At 35.7% G+C, this 22,792-nt stretch overlaps 2 protein-coding genes and 2 pseudogenes across 2 annotated transcripts; 3 read left to right on the top strand and 1 right to left on the bottom strand.

The window, feature by feature from the left end:
• Positions 1 to 1,097: 1,097 nt before the first annotated feature.
• LOC125188688 (transcription factor bHLH53-like) lies at positions 1,098 to 2,348 on the top strand. The gene is made up of 2 exons (XM_048085693.1): positions 1,098 to 1,610; positions 2,151 to 2,348. Exons 1-2 carry the CDS (start codon positions 1,098 to 1,100, stop codon positions 2,310 to 2,312), a joined length of 675 nt encoding a protein of 224 aa, XP_047941650.1. The 3' UTR covers positions 2,313 to 2,348.
• A 664-nt stretch (positions 2,349 to 3,012) lies between these two features.
• Positions 3,013 to 8,819, top strand: LOC125188697 (twinkle homolog protein, chloroplastic/mitochondrial-like). The gene is made up of 21 exons (XM_048085705.1): positions 3,013 to 3,396; positions 3,674 to 3,816; positions 3,934 to 3,989; positions 4,084 to 4,141; positions 4,223 to 4,333; positions 4,707 to 4,790; positions 5,083 to 5,163; positions 5,325 to 5,390; positions 5,473 to 5,589; positions 6,293 to 6,340; positions 6,425 to 6,510; positions 6,599 to 6,659; positions 6,778 to 6,960; positions 7,063 to 7,194; positions 7,425 to 7,486; positions 7,629 to 7,712; positions 7,835 to 7,966; positions 8,206 to 8,302; positions 8,385 to 8,519; positions 8,605 to 8,672; positions 8,753 to 8,819. Exons 1-21 carry the CDS (start codon positions 3,099 to 3,101, stop codon positions 8,817 to 8,819), a joined length of 2,169 nt encoding a protein of 722 aa, XP_047941662.1. The 5' UTR covers positions 3,013 to 3,098.
• Positions 8,820 to 8,821: 2 nt separating this feature from the next.
• LOC125188707 lies at positions 8,822 to 10,637 on the bottom strand (annotated as a pseudogene).
• A 2,440-nt stretch (positions 10,638 to 13,077) lies between these two features.
• Positions 13,078 to 14,186, top strand: LOC125188715 (annotated as a pseudogene).
• Positions 14,187 to 22,792: the final 8,606 nt, after the last annotated feature.

Genomic DNA, 22,792 nt, shown 5'->3' on the forward strand with positions numbered 1-22,792 from the left:
GTTGAGTGGTATAAATTCATTTATAGAAATTAAAGAGAAGTGTCAAAATCTCAACATTCAATCGTCCATTCAAAATCTTAACATTCTTTGCTAGTTGAATTTTTTTATTAAAAAACATTACTTTCAAGTAAAAATAAGGATTTAGACTCCATCCCATTGATAAGGCATAGTACCTCAGTAAATGTATTAATGTAAAGATAACAAAAATGTGTAGTAGTAAATAGCAATTCTTCTTCTTTTTCTGTTTTCATTTAAAAGTTGGCAATCATACACACAACGAAATTTGTTATTGAGAGATTGATTGGGATTCAAGCCGGATAGATGAGTAATTTTCTCTCTTGTAACAAAAAAAAAAAAATGACACAAACACTAATATAAGGAACTAATAAACGTGTTAAACAAAAATTATCCCTAATCCATTCAGTAATTTTGCTTTATTGTTCAATCGGATAAAAAATACACACACAGGTGGTGTTCGGTTTCGTAAATAAAATAATATCAAGATATAATCTAGAATTTAGTTGTGAAATTATTTAAGCACACAAAGGTGGTGTTCGATTTACAATATAAAATAATATTAATATACAATATAAGATTGAGTTATGACTAATTATCCCATGATTATCCATCTAGGATTGAGCTGTAGGGTTGAATTTCATAAACCACTACAAATTTAATCTCGGATATAATCTTGCAAACCGAACACCCTTTATAGAAGTTAGTTATAACTAATTATCCCACGATTATCCATCTAGGATTGAGTTATCTCATGAACCAAACATACTACATATGTAATCCCGGCTACAATTTCGGAAACCGTATCTTAAATTGAAGCTTCGGTGACAAATAATTGGAAAAAACGGTTAATAAATGATCCTAATTATTAGGATAGATAGTAGTTACTCTCATAACCGCCATCCCATCCCACGTTCTCTCTCTCTTTCACACACACACACACTAGTTTGCTTTGTTTAAGGTTTTATAACTGACACTCTGACGGTAGTTAAAAGACACAATCCTTTTTCAGGTGTACGGATTTGATCCTCTTTTTCTTTAAACTCACACTAAATTCCATAATTTTCTACCGTCGATCATCAATGGCGCTGAGCTACTACCCAAACTGGCCGGAGTTCTCCGCCGCCATTGATGATCCCGGCCTCCAATCTCTCTCCTTCAACCCCGACGACTATTTGGTGGACCCCAACGACTCCTCCTTCTGCAACTCTCTCCTCCTCTCCGACTTCGATCACGCAACAACGCAACCTCCGCCATTTTTCCCTCTCCCCAAACGCCACAAGTTTTGCGATTCTCTGCAATTTTTCGATTATCAGCCGCCGGAATGTGTGATTCCGGCGCCGGCGGAATTTCCGGCGGGGGATTTCGGCGGGAGGGTGAAAGGGGAGAGGGGCGGCAGGAGTTTGTCGGCGCAGAGCATCGCGGCGAGGGAGAGGAGGAGGAGGATCACGGTGAAGACGCAGGAGCTCGGGAAGCTGGTTCCCGGAGGGATGAAGATGAACACGGCGGAGATGCTGCAGTCGGCCTACAAATACATCAAATTCTTGCAGGCGCAGGTTGCCCTCCTCGGGTTCGCTGGCTCTCTCCATCGGGAGGTACTTTGATACTTTCTTCGTTTCGGTCAAGATAGCCCGTTACTTGTAGACGCTATTTGAAAATCTTGTAGTTAGTTATGCTTAAAAAAAATTCTTTTAATAAGGAGTCGTAAATTTTAATAGGACGGTTTGAAAAGAAAAACGAACACACATGTGTTGAATTAATAATTTCTTGAATTCTTAGATTGTGAATAATCTTCATTGTCTAAATCTTCTATTAAAAATTGTGTTTTGAACACATTTTTATGCTTAAAAAATGTACTCTTTGTATAACAAGCCAATTTTAATTGGAAATAGTACTAATTATTTTCTTGAATTCCTAGATTTTAAAGAATAAGTATTTCTTGTAAAAATTGTGTTGTGAGCAATTTCTTTTTATGCTTAAAAAAGATTCTTTTAGTAGCAAGTCAATTTTATTAGGACGAACTTAAAAGTAAAACGAAACACATATTGGCCCATTTTTCTTGATTCTTAGACTGAAGAATATTCCTTGTCTAAATCTTCTATTAACATCATCCAATTTTCTAGAAGGTCAAAGAGGAATCTCCATGGGAAGGTGAAGAAGAGTTCCAGAATCTTCTAGAATCTCCACTGATTCAGGAAAAGCTTTACTCAACTGAGCATTGCCTGGTTCCACAGAAGCTGGTGGAACAACATCAACTACTCAAATCCAATCCACACTTTCTGGAAATGGATAATTGATCTCAATTTTCAACGGTTCTGATTAGTTTTAGATAATCTCGATTTTGGAAGAGAATAAGATAGTTTAGTTCTGATTTAGTTTAGGCTAATCTTGATTTCTAATGTTTTGTTTTAAGTCAAACAACAACTTATGGTTTTTTTGTTTAATTCCTTACCAGTTAGGTTAGGCTCTTTACTTAGGAAAAAATGTTGTAATTTTTTTCCTAGTGTAAGTCTAACATTATTGATATATAATCAGCATTAATTCTTGTAACCGCAATAAAAAGGAATGCACCATTTATGATCAATTTATGTTAGCGTTTGGATTTGCAGATTACTGAAAGTATGTGTATATTTTCATACTCATTTAAATTTTAAAATTTTTTACAATTCACATAATCATTCCTATAACAAATAACGTCGTTGATTAAAATAATATTTAGAAAAAACATAAATAGTGAAATTCGCTAGTTAATAATATTAGACGAAACAATTCGATGATGAAATTTATTTTAGATAATTCAAATACTATAGTGTATAACAATGATGATTTTTTTTTTAATTTCCACATTTTACGCATTACCTAAATACTTAAATCTCAAAAGAAACAAGCAGCGAAAAATATTTGATTTCGTCTTTATTTTTCGTGGGAAATAGGAATTTAAGGATAATACAATAAATAAATTAATAAAAATTCGGAAAATAGCTTCTTCTCCTTAAACCCTTCACTGCTTCCCTCCCGCCTTCCATGGCAGCTGAAAACCCCTCTTCTCTCTCTTGCTAGCGACGATTCTAGAGAGAGAAACTATGCTTTTTCTACCGCCTCGTAAAATTTTGCTCAGTCCTTCCTCGAAGAGTAGCAGAATTATTGCCATGGGTTCCAAAAATTTTCTGCTTCAAAAATCGCCGGCTGCTCCGGCTACTTACGCCTGCTTACATTCGCTCCATGATTCTTCTAATTCTTCGCCGAGAACACTTCTTTATGACTCACACAGTCGGAAATGCTCGAGGCTTTTTGCTATTCCGAAGCAATTGCAGCTGAATTACCAGAGGGCTAATCGCTACAGTTATACGCCCTATTCCGCTATGCCTATTCCGAGACCGAGTGAGTGTTTGTTCTGTTAATTAATTGCTTGTTTTATTGGATGAATTGATTTTATTTATAATTTCACGTGGTTTGGAGTTGGATGAATTTATTTTAATGATAAAGCTCTTGTTTTTAGGTTAATTGAATGAGGCTTCTTTTTTTTTCTTGGTTAATTGAATAAATTGGAGGTGTTTGTGAATGTCTAACGGTGAAATGGGAGGTACTTTTGATAGGAGTGGATTAGGCAGATTATCTGCAATGCGTTTTAAATGCTGTTTTGCTTTGATTTGTGTAGTTTCTGATGTCAATGTTGAGACTCTGGAGAAGCAATTTGTTGATGAAAAGAAGCTGGTGATGTTAAAGCAGAAGTTGCAGGAAATTGGAATTGATGGCAGTTCGTGCAAGCCGGGCCAATACAATGGTCTAGTTTGTCCCAGTGTATGTGATTTTTGATGTCTCTATGTTTCTCATATTTTTTCTCTGTTTTTTTTACTGGAATGAGATGCTGTAGGAGTCAGTTGCATTTCCTTTATTTTGATTTGATGCATTTTGCAGTGTAAAGGCGGGGAGAAAAATGAGAAAAGCCTTTCGCTTCATGTCACTGAAGATGGGTAATTCCAGCTTTCATAAACTGTTACCCATATCATTTGGTCTTCTTGTTTTAGTTTCAATAGCTTCTTACTGATATCTTGCTGTATGTCTCAGCGGTGCAGCAGTGTGGACCTGCTTTCGTGCTAAATGTGGGTGGAAGGGTGCTACCCGTGTAAGCTTTTCAACTAAGCCAAGATAAGCGCACCTGCTTATTCTTTCTCATTTGCTCATGCTCTTGCCCGTGTGCTCCCAGGCCTTTGCAGGTGTAAACTCAACTTATTCAGCAATGAGTAAAAACAAAATAAAGCAACCAAAAAGAACAATCACAGAGGAGAGTTTAGGACTGGAGCCTTTGTGTAGTGAGGTAATTATTGTTACTTAATAGCACCATTAACGTCTTTGTACTCTCCTGCTCAATGTCAACTTGAGAAATTACCTGTTGTCGACCATACTTTTACTATGAGTCTGGATTTTTTTCAAGTATTCTATGATTGCTGTCAAGTAAAGAAGATCTTCGATCTGCAAGGGAATTTTTGTGTGTCTGTTCAGTGCCTTATTGCCTTTCAGTTACTTTATAGGCTGCTATTATATGTGATTATTTTTTATTTGTGTTTGCTACTCCCCTTTTGTGTGTATAATTTTGTCACTATTGAACTAATTATTTAGCCTCCACTACAATAGAAATACTAGTTTATTAACAATCTGATGCATTATGTGAGTTGAATTTGTTATTCCAGCTACTTGCATATTTTGCTGAGCGCATGATCTCTGGAGAAACCCTACGGAGAAATGCTGTTATGCAGAAAAGGACGGGAGATCAGGTGCAAGAATCATATTTTTGTTTTGAGAATGCTGCAATGTTATATGGTAATAAACATGATCAGGAAATCATCTTGATGATTTAAAAAATATTGTTCAGACATTAAGGGTAACTCAAACTATGTTATAATCCATCCTCGAAGTTTGAAGTGCTTGGCCCATGACAGGAATGTCTTATTGGGCCTCCATGAGGACTATTTGCATCTAAGACTTTAATAATCATATTATTATCATACTGTTAAAACTTATTTTGTAGGAATTTCTTGACTAACTTCTGATAATTATTTTGGGTAGATTGCTATTGCTTTCACTTACCAAAGAAATGGAGAACTTGTAAGCTGCAAGTATCGTGATATTACCAAAAAGTTTTGGCAGGTATGTTTTATCATGGGTTCTTGGTTTATGGTTTATTCCTCATTGATCTTCTGACTTAAAAACGAAATTTGGTGCCCATCATTGTTATCAATTTCTTGATTTATAATTGGGTGACGTATGTTTCAACAATGTCATCTTATAAAGTTCTTTTATTGATACAGGAAGCAAATACTGAAAAAGTATTTTATGGACTCGATGATATAAAGGAAGCAAGTGACGTCATTATTGTAATTACTCTACTTTTCTACTGGGTATATTCAGTTAAGGGTAACTAGCTGAGAACTAATATTTTTTGTGATCTGATATAAGGTTGAGGGTGAAATGGACAAGCTTGCTATGGAAGAAGCGGGCTTCAAGAATTGTGTGAGTGTTCCTGATGGAGCGCCTCCAAAAGTTTCGGCAAAGGAATTGCCCACAGAAGAAAAGGTATTCTTTTCTATATTATTTTTGAAGACTGCCATTTGGTTACATCTTTTTCCTCTGTTTTCTATCATTTGAAGATCTGAAGATTCAACTTTTTGTTTGGCGTTTTAATATTAGTATATTAATGCGAACTCCATTTCGAATGTCTGTTTTGCTTTGACAGCTTATACATCTCTACTGGCCAAATTTGTGATCCAACCATGTGTTTTATGATTTTATCATCAATAATGTCAACAAAGTTTTTGACCCTTAATATTTTCTATATCTTCCCTACGTTACATTTGTTTCAGGGGTTTGAAATGGATAGATTTCATTCCAAATGATCAGTAATGGATGTGCTATTTTGATCTACAAATTCATCATCCTTGTTTGGATGCAAATACAGTGAACTTTTTGAGTGATCTCTAACTTGATTACTGAAAGTTTTGGTGTCCTTTGCATCCAAATTCTGTGCTGCATATGAGGGGTGTCAATTTGTTGCTAAGTGTAATGGGTAGGCTAGCCCCTTTTTTCATACCATCTGTGATTTGCACCTTCTGGTATGTATGCAGCCCTCCAGGTAGTTACTTCTTTCCTCAGGTGCTCTCTGTAATACGTTTAGATCAATGGTAGTGGATGTAAATGCATTATTATGTGTTAAAGAGTCTCTTTATGAATTTGATGTCCGACCTTTCCTAATCTCGTTGTACGTATTCTTTGAAGCTAGGACACGAAGTATCAATATCTATGGAACTGCAAAGAATATACTGAAAAGGTTCATTATGCCATCACTTAGTTATTTTTCTTAATTATGCATGCAAGTGGCAGAATATGACACCTTAGTCGTTCTGATTTCAAGGCATCTCGCATAATTCTTGCAACTGATGGTGATCCTCCTGGTCAAGCCTTGGCAGAAGAACTTGCACGGCGCCTGGGAAGAGAAAGGTATTCATAGATAATCCCTTGTATGTGTTATCATGCTTTTGGTCTCTTCTGAAAAGCTAAGGAAATCTTGGTTTCTTTGGTTAATCAGGTGCTGGAGAATCAAATGGCCAAAAAAGAATGATACTGAATATTTTAAAGATGCAAATGAGGTTTGAAATTTTGGCACATAAAAATTCTGCAAGTAACTAATATTTCTTGTTTATTCTGAAATGACGATATAGTTGCATTCATGGTCTTCCTCTTTACTTTCTTCTCTTGTGAATATAGGTGCTTATGTATATGGGCCCTGATGCACTGAAGGAAGTCATTGAAAACGCAGAGCTTTATCCAATAAAAGGGCTGTTTAATTTTAGGGATTACTTTGACGAGATTGATGACTATTATAACCAGTCTCTTGGTTTTGAGCTTGGCGTTTCAACAGGATGGAAGGCCCTCAATGAATTATACAATGTAAGTATGATAACCGAATGCAGTTGAGTTTACAAGGCAGTTTATGCTTGTCTACAACCTTGTCTGTTTCTGTTTATTTTCTAAATGCCTTCTTTGAGACAGGTTGTGCCTGGGGAATTGACAATTGTTACGGGAGTTCCAAATTCAGGCAAGAGTGAATGGATCGATGCTCTATTATGCAATCTCAATCATAGCGTAGGCTGGAAATTTGCACTATGTTCAATGGAAAATCAGGTAACCTTTTACTTGAAAGTTTTGGTTGTTGTAAAGTTATCAGCATCATTCTCCCCATATATGACAAAATTATAGATTTTATCAAGAGTTAATAATTGTGATGTTTCATAATTTAAAGGTAAGTATACATACACGAGAGAGAGAGCTATACCTTCTCTTTTGAACTTCATACGTGTAATGATGTAACCTTAAATATCTTCTCATTTATGATATGATTCATGGGTTTCCAGGTTAGGGAGCATGGAAGAAAACTTTTGGAGAAACATATAAAAAAGCCTTTCTTCGATGTTAGGTATGTGATTAAATTGTCCAAACTTTTCTATTGTTAATTTGTTTTGTAGGATACATATCATACTATCTTACATCAGTACCTTTATTGTGTATTCTCACTTCTGCGTGCCTGCGTTGCCTTTGTTTCTGTTTCTGATAAACAGGTATGGGGAACATGTTGAGAGGATGAGCACCGAGGAACTGGAGCGAGGAAAGAAATGGCTCAGCGATTCATTTTCTCTAATCAGGTTACTTCGTTAGGTCATATGCTTATGTTTCTCTACTGTTCAGACATCTATCCAGTGCACATAATGCATACTTCGTTTGGTCATACTAGTTATTTTCTTTGGTCGTATGGGTGATGAAACAGGTGTGAGAACGATTCCCTTCCAAGTATACGTTGGGTTCTTGAACTCGCGAAAATAGCCGTTCTGCGCCATGGCGTTAGTGGGCTCGTAATTGATCCATACAATGAACTAGATCATCAACGCCCTCCTAATCAGTAAGTCATCTTGTTTTCACATCAGAGATTTCATGCTTGAATGTTACCAGATTACCATAATAAATCAATTGCATTACAACTAATATATAATCTTCACTTTGCTTTAACATGACCTCTGATTATATATCGAAGAAAAATTTCTGACAATCAGTAAATATTGAAGAACTGCTGAAACGGTGAAAAACATGTTTATGTCGTTTCTGATGCACGCTTTCTAATGCATTCGTGATATGGAACAGGACCGAGACTGAATACGTGAGTCAGATGCTGACCCAAGTGAAGCGGTTTGCTCAGCATCATTCATGTCATGTTTGGTTTGTTGCTCATCCAAGACAGGTTAGACCTTGCCAAAAAAACCTCATCGACACTTGGTTCTCTGGTAATTTTCGTGTAATAACCTTTTATCTTAACGTGCTAGTTGCATAATTGGATTGGAGGCCCTCCAAACATGTACGACATCAGTGGAAGCGCACACTTCATAAACAAGTGCGACAATGGAATTGTTATCCATCGTAACAGGGACCCGGACGCTGGCCCCATGGATTTAGTTCAGGTATCCACAATTCTGATGTTATTACGACTCTCGACACTTATCGTACATTTGTTGCCAATTATTGAGCAAGTTTTTACGATTTCAGGTTTGTGTGCGGAAAGTACGTAATAAAGTTATAGGAACCATTGGAGACGCCTATTTGTCATATAACAGGTACAAACCTTCTCTATTGAGTGGCGAAAATCGGCTATTGTGATTCTGTATTTCTGATAATTGTGACAATGGCCTATCAGGGTTACCGGTGAGTACGGGGACATTGATGTGACGGGCCTGCTTTCTAAGCGCAAGCGTGGTCCGTGATTAACCGCTTCCTCATCAGTCCCCATCTTCTTACACTTGTGCACAATCATAGTGTATGAATTCTCATCTGCTGGCACAAACTCCTCTGTGTAGCTCACCTCCCATCCAAGAACTGTCACATCCCAGATAAATGTAGTCCCAGCCTGCAAATCACAACAAACCCTTCAATTATTCACCATCCAATTCCACCCCCAAAAAATGCATAAAAAATCAATCTTGCATCACCTCTGGAGTTGGGATTTCAATGGTTTCAGTGGCTCCAGCCTTGATCACAACTTCTGTAGCCTCACCATCAGCATTGGAGAACTCAAAGTCATTCTCCTCTTCATCCCTCCATACTGAACTGGAATTTCTTGGATCGGAATGTACCTAAATAAAGAAATCAAGAAGCCATGTCAGAGATTGATAATAAAGATTCCATTTTTAGATGTGGGAAATTGAGAAGGAAGTAAAATGACTCACTTGAGAAGAGTCTCAGTGACCTTAGAAGGCCGAGCAAAGACCAATTTGCTCCTAGTTCTTTGCGTCAAGAAAGGAGACATCAATGAATGAAAAGCATAATACCAAAACGGAACATTGATGAAAATCTGCAAAACAACAAACCAAATCAGCACAACACAACACAACCATTTTCAAAACCAATATCTCAAAAAAGCAAAAAAGCTCACATTTTTAGCAACAAATTCAGGGTAATTATCCTGAAGAACCGCCACGGCCTTATCCACGGCGGCGCGGACCTCCTTCTTGGAAGCTCCGGGAGAGTTTTTCAGATCATTAATCTGCAGAAGAGAGCTGACCCCACCAGCCTTAAAATCCAGCTTCTGCACACCCTTCTCCATGAGCTGCACTCTCCACCTCAAGAAACGCTCCCTCTTCTCCTCCGTCGCCACCGTCTTCTCGTCCACCACGCCGAAGATGTTGTAGCAGATGGGGTGCCCCTCGCCGTCCACGCCGCTCATGTAGGCCGCGCCGCCCAGCTCCGCCTCAAACTCCTCCTCCAGAAGAGCATCAGCTCTGAAATCCTTCCGCCATTGGAGCGTCTTCTTCAGCATCTCGAAGGCCTCATTCACCTTAAATTCACGAGCTCGGAGGAATTTCAACAGCACCACGTTCGTGCTCTCGTTGCCCTTGCTCGGCAAGAGCGGAATCCCCAAATCGAGATGTCTTCATCAATTGCTTCGGGCTCATCGCATTTCTCAACGGGCACGGGCTCGGGCGCGGGCTTTTCAGTTTCTTCCTCGCAAACTTCTGATTCCTCTTTCTTTTCGCATGTTTCTTCCGAGGGTTTCTCCTCAGAAGTCTCCTCTTTGGGGGATTCTTTCTTGGCGAAAATGGAGTTTTCGAGGATGGCTGCTTCGAGCTTGGATTTGAGCTCGTTCAAGGCCTTCTTCTCGTGATCCTTGAGATCGGAGAGGAAATTGCTCTCTTCTCTATAGGAAGAGCTTTTCTCCACAATCGTAGGCTTCAATTCTTCCTTCTCACACTTCACTTCTTCCGCCGCCGCCGTCTTCACATCCTCCACAGCCACCGGCGCCGCCTCAGCTCTACATTCAACCTCAACCGTCATCGTCTCTGATCAATCGATTGGCTTCCTTCAAAATTAGACACAAAAAGCGCAATTCAGTTAATAAATCGATGAAAAAACTCGACTTTATTAACGAAATTTGTGAAATCGAAATTGAGAAAGCGAAATGATTCAAGAATTACTCACTTTGTTGCTGAGATTTTGTGATGAGAAATGAGGAGAGGAGGCAACGGTTATATATATTTTGTTTGAAAGGGGAAATGGGAGGGAGGGCCCACAACGGTCATTTCTTTGGTGTCATACCACGTTAGAGCCGTTAGTTAAGATTCCTAATTATAGTTTTTATTTTTTAAATTATAAAATGTGCTAGACTGGACTCCAGCAAATATTTGTTTGTCAGAATCAATTTCGACCCGCTGACTGCGATTAATCATTGATTGCGCTGCTTAGTATTAATCCACCACTAATCTTTCAATTAGTCATCATTGGGATCAATCCAACGGCTCCAAAATGGAGTACTATAATTCTTGTTGTTTATGTAATTAAATAATAGGGCTCAAATAAGATTAAATCACCAACTCATAACCGAGACTGAGATCCAAATTGTCTACTAAATTATTGAAAAATCTCAGACATATTACATACTCACTTAAATCTATTGTCAATATTTTTAATAGTAGATGACGTTTATAAAATTGATAATACAAGAGAGAAAAAAAGAATCAGAATATGGAAGAGAAAAAAGGAATGAAGAGTCAGTGGTGGGTTGTATTACTAAAAATGACTAATTTGTATGATGAATCAATCAATATGGATAAAGAATTTTTTAATTGTGGACAATGTAGGATATTATTGGACTTTTTAAGTATTTGCTATTTACAAATCTATTTATGGGAAAGATGATTTATTATTGGATATTATTCCCAAATCAAATTGGAATTAATGTGTTAATTATAATAAAAAAATTAAATCAAACCTTTTTTACTAGGAGTCAATTGTGTAGACACGATTCATACACGCACATCTTAATTCACTGTGAATATTGAGAACAACTGTATTAGTAGCTAATTTTCTCTAAGATGTATCCAAAATATGAACTGTCACTTGGACGAGGTCAATGAAATAAATTAATGACGTTTTTAGGTGGCATGAAATGGGGATTAGTTGGACCAAATGAAATAGTAGCAATTATTAAGCTGTCTGAATAACTACCTCATTGGGCTGTAAAGTAAGAATAAGAATAGAGGGCCCAGTAATAAGTTTGGGCCTAGTAATTAAATATTTTTTCAATTATTTTTAATTTTTTGGGCTTGAGTTGGTAGAGATGGATTTGAGAGTTTAAACTTGTCACACAGCAATATTTTACACCCGAAAAATGATAAACTTAGAAATAGTAGTAATCCCTGTGTTCCTGAAAAATAGGGGTGTGCATTCGTGTTTGTTCGGTTTTTCGTCCAAACGAACCGAATCGAAAACCGAATTTAGGCTAAAATTGAAACCGAACCGAACCGAAAAACCGAATCAAACCGAAAAAACTGAAATTTCAAAACAAAACCGAAAAACCGAAAAATAGTATATTTTAATATATCTATTTTATTTTATTTTATATATACTAATAGAATATAAATATATATAATATAAAATTAATATAATATATATAATATTTATTATATAAAAATATATTAGAAGAATATATATTATATATATGATATAATATACTAAATTAATAGGATAAAATATATAATAATATATTTAAAATATAATTCGGTTTTTCAGTTTTTTTTTCGCCCAAACCGAACCGAATCAAAAAACCAAAATTTTTGTATTTTTAAAACCGAACCGAACCGAAAAACCGAAAAACGAATCGAATTTCAAAATTTCGTTTTGGTTCAGTTCGGATATTCGTTTTCGGTTATTTTGCTCATCCCTACTGAAAAATATAAATATTTGGTTCGACATAATTTTTGATATATTATTGGTACAATAGAAAAAAGAGAGGTAAACCGTAAATGGTAGTATAAGAGGCGAGTGTGCTCCATATTATTAGTACGGTAGTATAATGGTATAAATTGAAAATAAAGTTCACACTTTTAGGATTGGACTAATAAGGAAATAGTTTATATTTTTCGGGATGGAGGAAGTCGTATTATGTTTTGCTTTTGGTTGGAATTATATTTCTTAGTAAATTGATATTGATATACTGATGAGGGAAAATGATAAATGACATTGTTTTCATGTGATAAAGATATTACTTGTATAAAAATTTCTGATAAAAACATTTTGTAAGTTTCGAGATAATTATTAGGTAAATACATTAATAATTTTATTTATAAATATACACACACACGCATGTATTTATTTGACCTATCAATCAAAACAACCTAATTTTCAATAGTCATAATTCAAGACTTATAATGCATGCATGCAAACTTCAGCCGTAGATTTTTCTATGAAAGAAAAAAAAAACGTTTATCTTCTTCAAATAGGAATACTTTTCTTTGCATAACTCCATTTTTCTTATCCTTTATCCAAATATAATTCATCTTCTAATTTCAACAATAAAAATCTTCACGCATAAAAAACCTTCTATATAAGAAAGATTTCGACCACCATTAGCAACATAAATAGCAATTTAAGAAATGAAGTCTCCTCATCTCATTACACTCCTTCCATTAGTTCTAGCAAACATTTTACTCATCGCTACTTCATCATCTTCTTCTTCACCCAATCAAAACTATGACGATTTTCTCGAATGCCTAATCGATCAATTCGAACGATCGAACTCGGCTACCGATATAATCTACACGCCTCGAAACGCGACATACGCGTCTCTTTTACTAGCGCAAAATCTCCGTCCGGCGCCACCGCGCCGGAGAGGCCGGAGCTCATCATCACGCCGCGCCAAGAATCCGAAATCAAGCAGCAATCCACTGCTCCAAGAAGCTCAACCTTCCCATTAGAGCCAAAAGCGGCGGCCATGACTTCGAAGGCCTCTCCTACACTTCCCAACCCCCTTCGTCGTCGTCGACATGCGCAACTTCCGGTCAGTCACCATCTCCGGCGACGGCAAAACCGCGTGGGTACAAACCGGCGCCACCATCGGCCAGCTCTACCACACACTCGCCCTCCGAAGCCGGACTCTCGCCTTTCCGGCGGGGTCTGCCCCACCGTCGGCATCGGCGGCCACTTCAGTGGCGGCGGGTTCGGCATGATGTCCCGGAAATTTGCCCTCGCCGCGGACCACATTGTCGACGCAAGAATAGTCAACGCGGACGGCAAGATCGTTGACCGGTCAAACATGGGTGAGGATCTGTTCTGGGCTATCAGAGGCGGCGGAGGTACCAGCTTCGGGATTGTTCTGGAATTTAAGGTGACGTTGGTAACCGTCCCAGAGATTGTGACGGTTTTCAACGTCACCAGACGCTTGGAGGATAATCGACGGAGCTAGTCCATCGCTGGCAGTTCGTCGGCCGACAAAACGACGACGAACTGCTAATCAGGATTTTCCTGCATCCTGACATCTCCCCGACGACCGGAAATAGAACGGTCGCCTTCCTTCACCGCCTGTTTTAGGCCGGGTTTCGGATCTTCTGCATATAATGCAGAGGGAATTTCCGAGCTCGGCTGACCGAACAAGACTGCCTTGAGATGAGCTGGATTGACTCGGAGCTCTTTTTCTCAGAGCTCTGGGATCAGCCCTTGATGTTTTACTAGACAGAGTTCCACGTGGCTCCACGTATTTCAAAGGGAAGTCGGATTATGTCAGCACTCCGTTCCCGTTAGAAGCGCTGAGAGGATATGGAGATTCATTATCAAGAAGATGGTTCAGAACTCCAGTTTAGCCCTATGGCGGCATTCACTTTTCCGAGGCGGAAACCGTTTCCGCATCGGAGGGGTAACATTTTTATGATTGAATATATTGTGGGATGGGCCAATCTTAACCAATCAGAGGCCCATCTTGATTGGTTAAGGAGATTGTATGATTACATGGAGAGTTATGTGACAAAGTCTCCTAGGGCTGCCTACGTCAACTACAGAGATCTTGATATTGGGAGGAATAATATCGAGGGTGAGACAGCTACGAACAAGCTAGTGTTTGGGGGCTTCGATATTTCAACAATAACTTTCGGAGATTGGTTCGTGTAAAGACCGGTTGATCCGAGCAACTTCTTAGAAACGAACAAAGTATTCCACCTATGTCGTCTTAAATAAAAACCAAAAGACATCTCAGTCAAACATATACTATAATATATCGACTGATATTCGTAATTAATGAATAAGAATGCTGCATGTATTATGATTATAGGGATTTAGGATTTTATGTGTGTATTATGGCATAGTGAGTTTTAGTTTGGATTGTATTTTGTAATCATGTTCTTTGTATTTTATGTACTATACGATGGTTAGTAATGAATAATGCAGCATCTATTTTGTGTGTTAATATGAGTTATTTTCAAGCATGGTAGAGTCAATACAAATTTTGATAATGTTTATTCATAATCTTTAATTTTGGTGAAAAAAATTATTCTTACCCAACAAGTACATATTAATAATTTGATGTAGAGTACTAAAGGACGTTTGTGGCTTAAATATATGACGATTTCAGATTTTGATCAAGAACATTATCTTTTGAATTATTTCATCTCAAACAAATGAAAACGGTTCGAATTTGGTCCATTTTGAGCGGTGCAGTAAAAAAATTGACATTCTAACGCCAATTTACCCTAAACCCTAAACGCCAATTTAACAATTTTAACTCAACATTATTGTCTTTGTGCATCAACCATGACCATCAGCTGAAAATGGCGGCCTAGGGCAACCACCTTCTCCAATTAGTTCTGTCCTGCCGGAAAATCACAGTGCAAGTGACTGCAGCAGCTCGAAATCTATAGTAGCCATGACCTCATCGAGCGTGGAAGAATTCATCAAATCTTACCGAGCAAAATTGAACCGGTTCCTAACTATGTTGATAGAATCATAATCAGAAATCAATTGAATTATAGTATTTGCATTTCGATTTAGCGAAGAATGCACAACTTAGATTGGGAAAAAAAAAAATCCACCATTACCATCCCCAAATCCGAGGGGCCGGCAGGGGACGGGGAAGTGGATGGTGGAGATCCGCGACCGCAGAGGCAAACGCGGGGTTGGCTCCGCACCGCCATTGCGGATGATGGGATGGTGATTGTGGATGAATAAAGACGATATGTTTAGGACTAAAAAGGTAGAATACATTATTGAGATAAAATTGTTAACCCAGTCAAAATTGAGTTAAATGGCATTGATCGTCAAATGTTTTAGGGGCCGCCCAAAATGGACAAAATCTAAACCGTTTTCATTTGTTTGGATGCAATAATTCAAAAGATAGTGTTTAGACCAAAATCGTAAAATCTTCTTTATATGTTTAGGCCCAAAAAGACTTTTCCTCTTTGATATATATGAATTTATTCAAGTTCATCATCAAATCCCAAATTAAACACTACGATTTTGATGCAAAATACTTTTATCCTATCACCATGAAGGAGGATTTAATTGCTTAAGTTGATTATGTAGAATTAATGATTCAGTGTAAAGCCAAACTTCTTCAAGAAATAAATATCATCGATTGTTTCTTTAAAGAGTTTTTGGCTAAGGCCCAAGCTTTTACCTCTAAAAGTTAAACTTTCATTTCTCTTAGGTGACTTAGGATATGGGTAATTCAAAAAATAAAATATAATAAGTTCCCGTATTAAAAATATTCTTCAAATATAGGAGATATTAAAAAGTAATAATCATAAAAGTTGTTAGTTGATAGTAAAACATCACTCGACCGCATAACTTTTAACGTTTTTCATGATTTTGGATCATAGTCTTTCAAATTTTCGATTATTATATTAATACTTGACTCAGCCAATGGACCTAACTAATAAAACTGACGAAATTTCTTATAAGATAATTTAAAGAATTATAAACATCTATAATATAGTCTATTAAATCAAACTCGTGACATATTTTATTCTGAAATATGATCCTGTCATTTTTAATATTGGGTATTTTTCAATGATTCCAAGAAACAAGCCTTGAAAATCAACAATTTGCACCTAGATGTAAATTTGGGCAATTTCGTTCATAGAAGTTATCTTTTCATATACGTTCTTGAACTGGACATTTCGCTTAATTCCAAACATAACAAAATAAAGTCTGAAATAAATCCACCTGTAATTAACATATCAAAACTCGAATGCGTTGAACTCAATTAGAATACAAATTCTTAGATTTTGACAAGTAACAATACAACATTATTAATTTAATAATGTGATTCAGAAAGGTGCATGAAAGTTACTTATTAATGGTGCGTTCCCTTTAACAGAAAATAACAAAATAAAATTGGTAAACTTTGAAATAGTTACAAACAAAGTCGTTGACTATTGATAATAATAAGACGGTCTACTTCATACAAGAGAGAAACATACTAACAATTAAAGTTAGACTAATTTTGTGGATGAACCCAGATAGAAAACCAAAACTATTGATTATGGGTGATCAATTTTTCACTATCTTGAGGATATAGGTTTTCCCGTAAAAAAAAAAGGTGTGAGAAAATCTTTCCATCTAGTTTTTTTTAAGTGATCTAAATAAAGGGAAGAATAAAGTATGAAAAAAAAAAAAAAGAAAAATAAAAGAGAGAATAGAGCAAGAGAGAATAAAGTAAGTGACAAGAAATATGTTGACTTTATTAAAAATAAAAATGACTCCACTATTATAGAACGTTCAAAATGATAAAACAACTCAAATATTATTGAACAAAAAGGGAAATACTTAAAATATGAATTTCACTTAATGCAAAATGCTTTGGGGAGTGGGGACATATATTTAAATTTAAAGAAATGAGGTTCAGAATAATTAATGGAAATTGAAGGAAAAGTATTTTCAAATTTCAATGGCATGTAGGAATGCAAGGAAAAAAAAGATAAGCAAAATCAATAATCTGATGGCTTAAATAACGAACTTATATTTGTCAAAGACGTGAATGGAAAAATTTACCGGTAGTCAATTTGAAAACCGCTACTGCAAACTTGCACGTTTTATTCATATTTATTTTTTTCAAATATTTATTCATTGCAACATTTAACAAGTATTCTGATTAGGGGGGGCAAATCGTGCGTTGGGGGGTTATCATTTCCAAAGCATAACGAAAGAACCCGGAAAAACAACGAAACGAACCCGACCCGTTAAGAAAACCTCAAAACGAAACGAACCCGACCCGCTACCCGGACATGAAACGAAAACGAACCCATTAACGCCCCGAACCGTTTGGGGTCAACCACATTCGCCGAAACAACCCCTTAATAACGAAAATAAGATTAAAAAAAGAAAATAATAAGAATAATAATATTAAAATATTATGTGTTAATAAGAATAATAATATTAATATGTGTTAATAAGAATAATAATATTAAAATATTATGTGTTAAACGGATAACAACCTAACCCCCCCAAACCGCATTTTTAAACGGATAACATAAACCCCGACACGAACACGCCCAAAAATTTTTCGTGTCCTTAAGGGGTCGCCCCAATAAGGCCCAAAAAACCCTCTCGACCCAAACCCCTTAATTTGTGCATTTGTGTGTTATATGTCGGGTCAAAAATTAACCTAATTATTTTAGTTGAGGTATAAAAAAACTTATATAAATGTCAAAATTTTTACTATTCATTTTTAAGTTTTTTCATAGTATGATATGTGCATATGAACTTAAAAGTGGGTAAAACAAGAAAGATAGAAAAGTAAGTAAAATATTAAAAAGAAATATAATATTTTTGAATTAAGACTATTTTTTTGGGCAACCAAAAAAAAATTGACTATTTTTTTTAGACGGATGGAATATAATTTTTTTGTATTGCATGATTATGTTTCAACTTTGAAGGATATATTTCCTCGTTCGATCATAAGTAATCAACTTTTCATTTTGAATTTTCTCACCAAATAATCAATCTTCTTTTTAGCTAAAACCTCATGGAATTTATATTCTAGTTTCATTTTTCCTTTGACATATCAATGCCTAAAATTATATACTACTATTATTTTTTTATTTCAATTGATCTTGTTATAGTTGAAGTTGTTCGCAGTGAGACATGTGGAAATTTTCCCCACGTTGGGGATCCACATAACTTCGGTATCTTTTTTTCTTTCTATTTTGGCTATCTTAGATTGATCGTTCATTATTTTTGTGTACATTTCAATACTGCAAATTAACCACGTTGTTAGGTTTCCATGGTCAACTTTACTTAATTACTAGTACTACTCTATTTTATTTAGAGGCTAGGTAAATGTATATTCTACCCACAGCATTTATATATATTCTTCAACGACGCATTATTGATTGGCTGGAGCAATATCTGTAGATTAGTATCTCCGAAAAATCTGATTGACAACTCAACTTGGATAATTTATTCAACTCTGAACTCATTTTTCTGTATTTGGGAGTATAAAATACGTAGCAACTAATTAGAGAGAACTAGTCCTCTTCTTATCTTAAATAAACTAGTGCTCCTACTACAATTACTTCCTCATCTCATATCAAATAAATCTCATTTTGATTCCAAATCCATTTTAAAAAATTATGAGAAAATATTTTTGAAAAAGTCATGAAATGTGAATTCCACTACGTAACTAAATTAAATTAGTGCAATACATACGCATAACTTATTTAACCATATAGTAAAATTCAAAATGAGTCTTTATTTTGGGGACAGATAGAGCAATATGAACACGAGTTTGGACACGCAACATACATTTCCACATCTAAATCCCCAGGCATTTCTATAAATAGAAGACCAACCAACATACAAAACTAACAAACACAAAATGGCGTCTCTTCGCACTCTCACATTTCTCTTCTTAATTGCCACAAACCCCCCATTCTTGAGCTTCCTCATCCAACAACCATGGGTACGACGATTTCCTTGAATGCCTGACCGATCAATTCCAACGCACCATGGGCGAGGATCTGTTCTGGGCGATCCGAGGCGGCGGAGGGACGAGCTTCGGGATCGTTCTAGAGTTCAAGGTGAAGCTAGTCACCGTCCCGGAGAAAGTAACCGTTTTCAACGTGACACGAACGCTGGAAGAGAACGCGACCGAGCTTATCGGAAAATGGCAGGAGATCGCTTAGGGAATACAAGTTATGATCAAGCTAGTGTTTGGGGGCTCAGATATTTTAAGAATAATTTTAGGAGATTGGTTCGTGTGAAGACGAGAGTTGACCCCTCGAACTTTTTCAGAAACGAGCAGAGTATTCCGGTGTTGCGATCGTAGTTCGTTGCTATAGTTTAACTTATGGTGAATAAAAATGGTTTGAATTTGATTAATGTCTGTATTAGGGAAATAAAGCAATGTACTTGCTTCTATTATATATACATGTATTTGGACGTGCCATATTACCCTACTTTATAAAGTACTATGATTGTTGATTTGTGACCACACGCTTGCTAAGTACTCATCCCTCCGTCCCACTTTATTCGAGTCGTATTCTTTTTTGGACCATCTCACTTTTATGAGTCATTTCTTCTTTTTAAGAAATATCTATACATCCAAAAAAATTTGCATCTACTAGCTAGAGGGACGGGGGATAATGCTTATGGAATTAATCAGAATTTTACTAAGTCTATGATGTCACACGATCAAATATTATTGTTTTTTTAAATACTATTCTTATATTCGTTTGGTAGCTTTGAAAATACTCTGCCGACCTGGTAAAAGAACACTCGGGTTTCACACTCCCAGCTATTACTATCGTTGTAGGTAGTGTAACTCAATCATGTCGGAGATCCACTGCAAGCGCCGCTGCTTGTTCCTCCAGATGGTGAGGATGGAGCCGAGGAGGGGGTAGGCCGGGGCGGTGGAGTGGTGGCTAGGGTTTTTGAGGAGGAAGATAACGAGGAGAGGTAAAAGGAGGGAGATGGAGAAGAAGATGAAGAAGCCATTGACTGCTTGTTTTAAGAGGGTTAATTTAGTCATCTTTTTATTGTTTTCATGGTTTCACTAATTTAACCAAACAACACTACTTGGGCTAAACTTTTTTTTTGACTGAACCAAATAATATACACATCTGTTGTCCATGTATGGAGGAAAGCCCACTATCTACTAATCCTTGATAATTAGTATATAAGCTATCATCCGCTCCTTAGAAAACATTTTATTTTTAATGGAATAGAGAGTATTTTAATTCGACTAATCATCGCTTGAAATCATTGAAGAATATTCTTATTTTTAAAAAAATTGAAAAATTCTCTCTTTTTGTACAAAATTAAGAAGATATCTTTCGTACATCATCTTCGGTTCTATTTAGCAAATCTATCTTAATATTTCATTAAAGAAAATAATCTCTTGATAGAAAATAACAAAAATATTGGTTAAATTCGAAATAGATAGAAAAAAACATCCTTATTTTAGTTATTAAATGAAGCCGTGTCCTAGATGATTGAACTTAAACATTAACCACCTTACTACTATCCCAATATACGTACATTATTTCCGTAATTTCTTATCTAAATAGTTATGTTCCATACTTCAATTGATACCACGAGCAATCGAGCATTGCATTGCGATAGAAGTTGACGATATGCTTAATATTTTAGCAGTCATTATTACAATTTACATGTAGATTTCCTAAATAATGACAAAGTAGTACTTATATTTAATTTAGATTTAGATAATGTGAATTTCACTTTATGCATGTAGAATGCTTTGGGGACATATATGTGCTTTTATTACAAGCTTGAAAGAGAAATGAGGGGGACCCCTCTTGTGTTAAAAATCGGAGCGGGGGATCTTTTTAAACGAAGGCAATTACAAATGAAACGCAGCATAGAGGTAAGAGAGAGAAAATGGAGGGCCGGAAGAATATAACACACATACTCCTCCTAATATTTTTTTTTTCATTTTTTCTATCCATTTCTTTATTTAATTAAAATGCAGACGGCCAATTTAACTTTATTTCATTAAGTAGCTATTAAAATTTTATGGAAGACTTTTTTACTCCTAGTATTTTGTTTTACAAGATTATATTATACAAATGTATTTTGTTTTACAATTGGGGAAAAAAAGTCGGTCCCTTGGCGGCCTCCACACTCGCCGATATCATGTGAGAGGGGTTTAAAACGAGTCGGGAGCCTGTTAAGGAGGAGGCCTTGACCCACTAACTGCCGAAGCCCATCTCCCAAAGGGCCCCACACTTGTGCCTAAAAAATAGAAGCAACTCACGATACGGTGTGATTTGAAACCAGACTCATTGGAGCAAGATCGCCCCCCCGTTGCCAAGCTGGCTATGCCCCTGCGGAAAAACAATTGTACGAGTCTGGGTTCAAACAATTGTATTTTGTTTTACAATCATAATATACAAATCCACTTTTTCACACCTATTAAAAAATATTAAGTACTATTACTCACTCAAGAACTAATTATTATAGACATATTATAAGCAATACTCCCATTCAATAACATTTCTGTAATTATTAATTAATTTTCTAGGCCACTCATTTTTCGCAAGCTATAAAAAAAAGCGAGCAATTTTTTTATTTTGCAATTTTATTCAAATATATGTACTATGAAATTCTATTAACTTTATCAATTAAAAAATTTATAAATTTGATCATGATATAATAAATTAGAAATTTCCACTTTATTAGAAAAAATATTTATTAAATTTAAAAAAAAGTTAATTTTAAGGAACAAACTTATACGAAAAGTATTTTATATTTTTAATGGAGGGAGGGAGGATTACCATTGAAATTTTTATTCTTTACTTATTCAAAGCTCATCATTTTTTTAGAAGATATAAAAATAATTTATTACGTAGGTGTTCGGTTCGTAAGATTGTATTGCGATTAAATAAGTAGTGTATTTAGTTCATGAGATTCAATCTCACAATTTAATTTTAAATGGATAATAATAAGATAATTAGTTAAAACTAATTCCGTTCAACTAAAATAATCTTACAATTCAATTCTAAATTATATCTTAATATTATTTTAAATAGATATGTAAAAGTGGTATTAGTCATAAAACAAAATACTAAGAGTAAAAAGTCTTCCTTAAAATTTTAATAGCTACTCAATGAAAAAAGTTAAATTGGCCATCCACATTTTAATTAAATAAAGACATGGGTAAAAAAAGTGAACAAAAGAATTAGAAGGGGTATGTGTATTATATTATTCCGGCCCCCTCATTTCTCTCTCTTACCCTATCTGCGTTTTATTTGTAATTGTATGCCCTTTAGCCACAACATCCCTGTTGTGATTTTAACTTGAGGGGATCCTCCCCTATAAATGAGTTTCTAAAATAATTAATGTAAATTAAGTTGAAGGAAAATTATTTTCAATGGCATGTAATCTAAGTGACCAAATAACGAACTTATAATTTGTCAATAACCTAATATGGAAAACTTTACTAATAGCTAGTATAGAC

This window comes from Salvia hispanica, chromosome 1 (genome assembly GCF_023119035.1).
Source record: "Salvia hispanica cultivar TCC Black 2014 chromosome 1, UniMelb_Shisp_WGS_1.0, whole genome shotgun sequence".
Taxonomy (NCBI): Eukaryota; Viridiplantae; Streptophyta; class Magnoliopsida; order Lamiales; family Lamiaceae; genus Salvia; species Salvia hispanica.

Bases quoted from the DNA above. Each gene is read 5' to 3' on its own strand.
- LOC125188697 (XM_048085705.1), top strand. From the start codon at position 3,099: ATGCTTTTTCTACCGCCTCGTAAAATTTTGCTCAGTCCTTCCTCGAAG. The intron at 4,791-5,082 runs GTGCAAGAATCA...TATTTTGGGTAG, and splicing joins AGAAAAGGACGGGAGATCAG to ATTGCTATTGCTTTCACTTA. The intron at 7,713-7,834 runs GTTACTTCGTTA...GTGATGAAACAG, and splicing joins GATTCATTTTCTCTAATCAG to GTGTGAGAACGATTCCCTTC.
- LOC125188688 (XM_048085693.1), top strand. From the start codon at position 1,098: ATGGCGCTGAGCTACTACCCAAACTGGCCGGAGTTCTCCGCCGCCATT. The intron at 1,611-2,150 runs GTACTTTGATAC...AAGGTCAAAGAG, and splicing joins CTGGCTCTCTCCATCGGGAG to GAATCTCCATGGGAAGGTGA.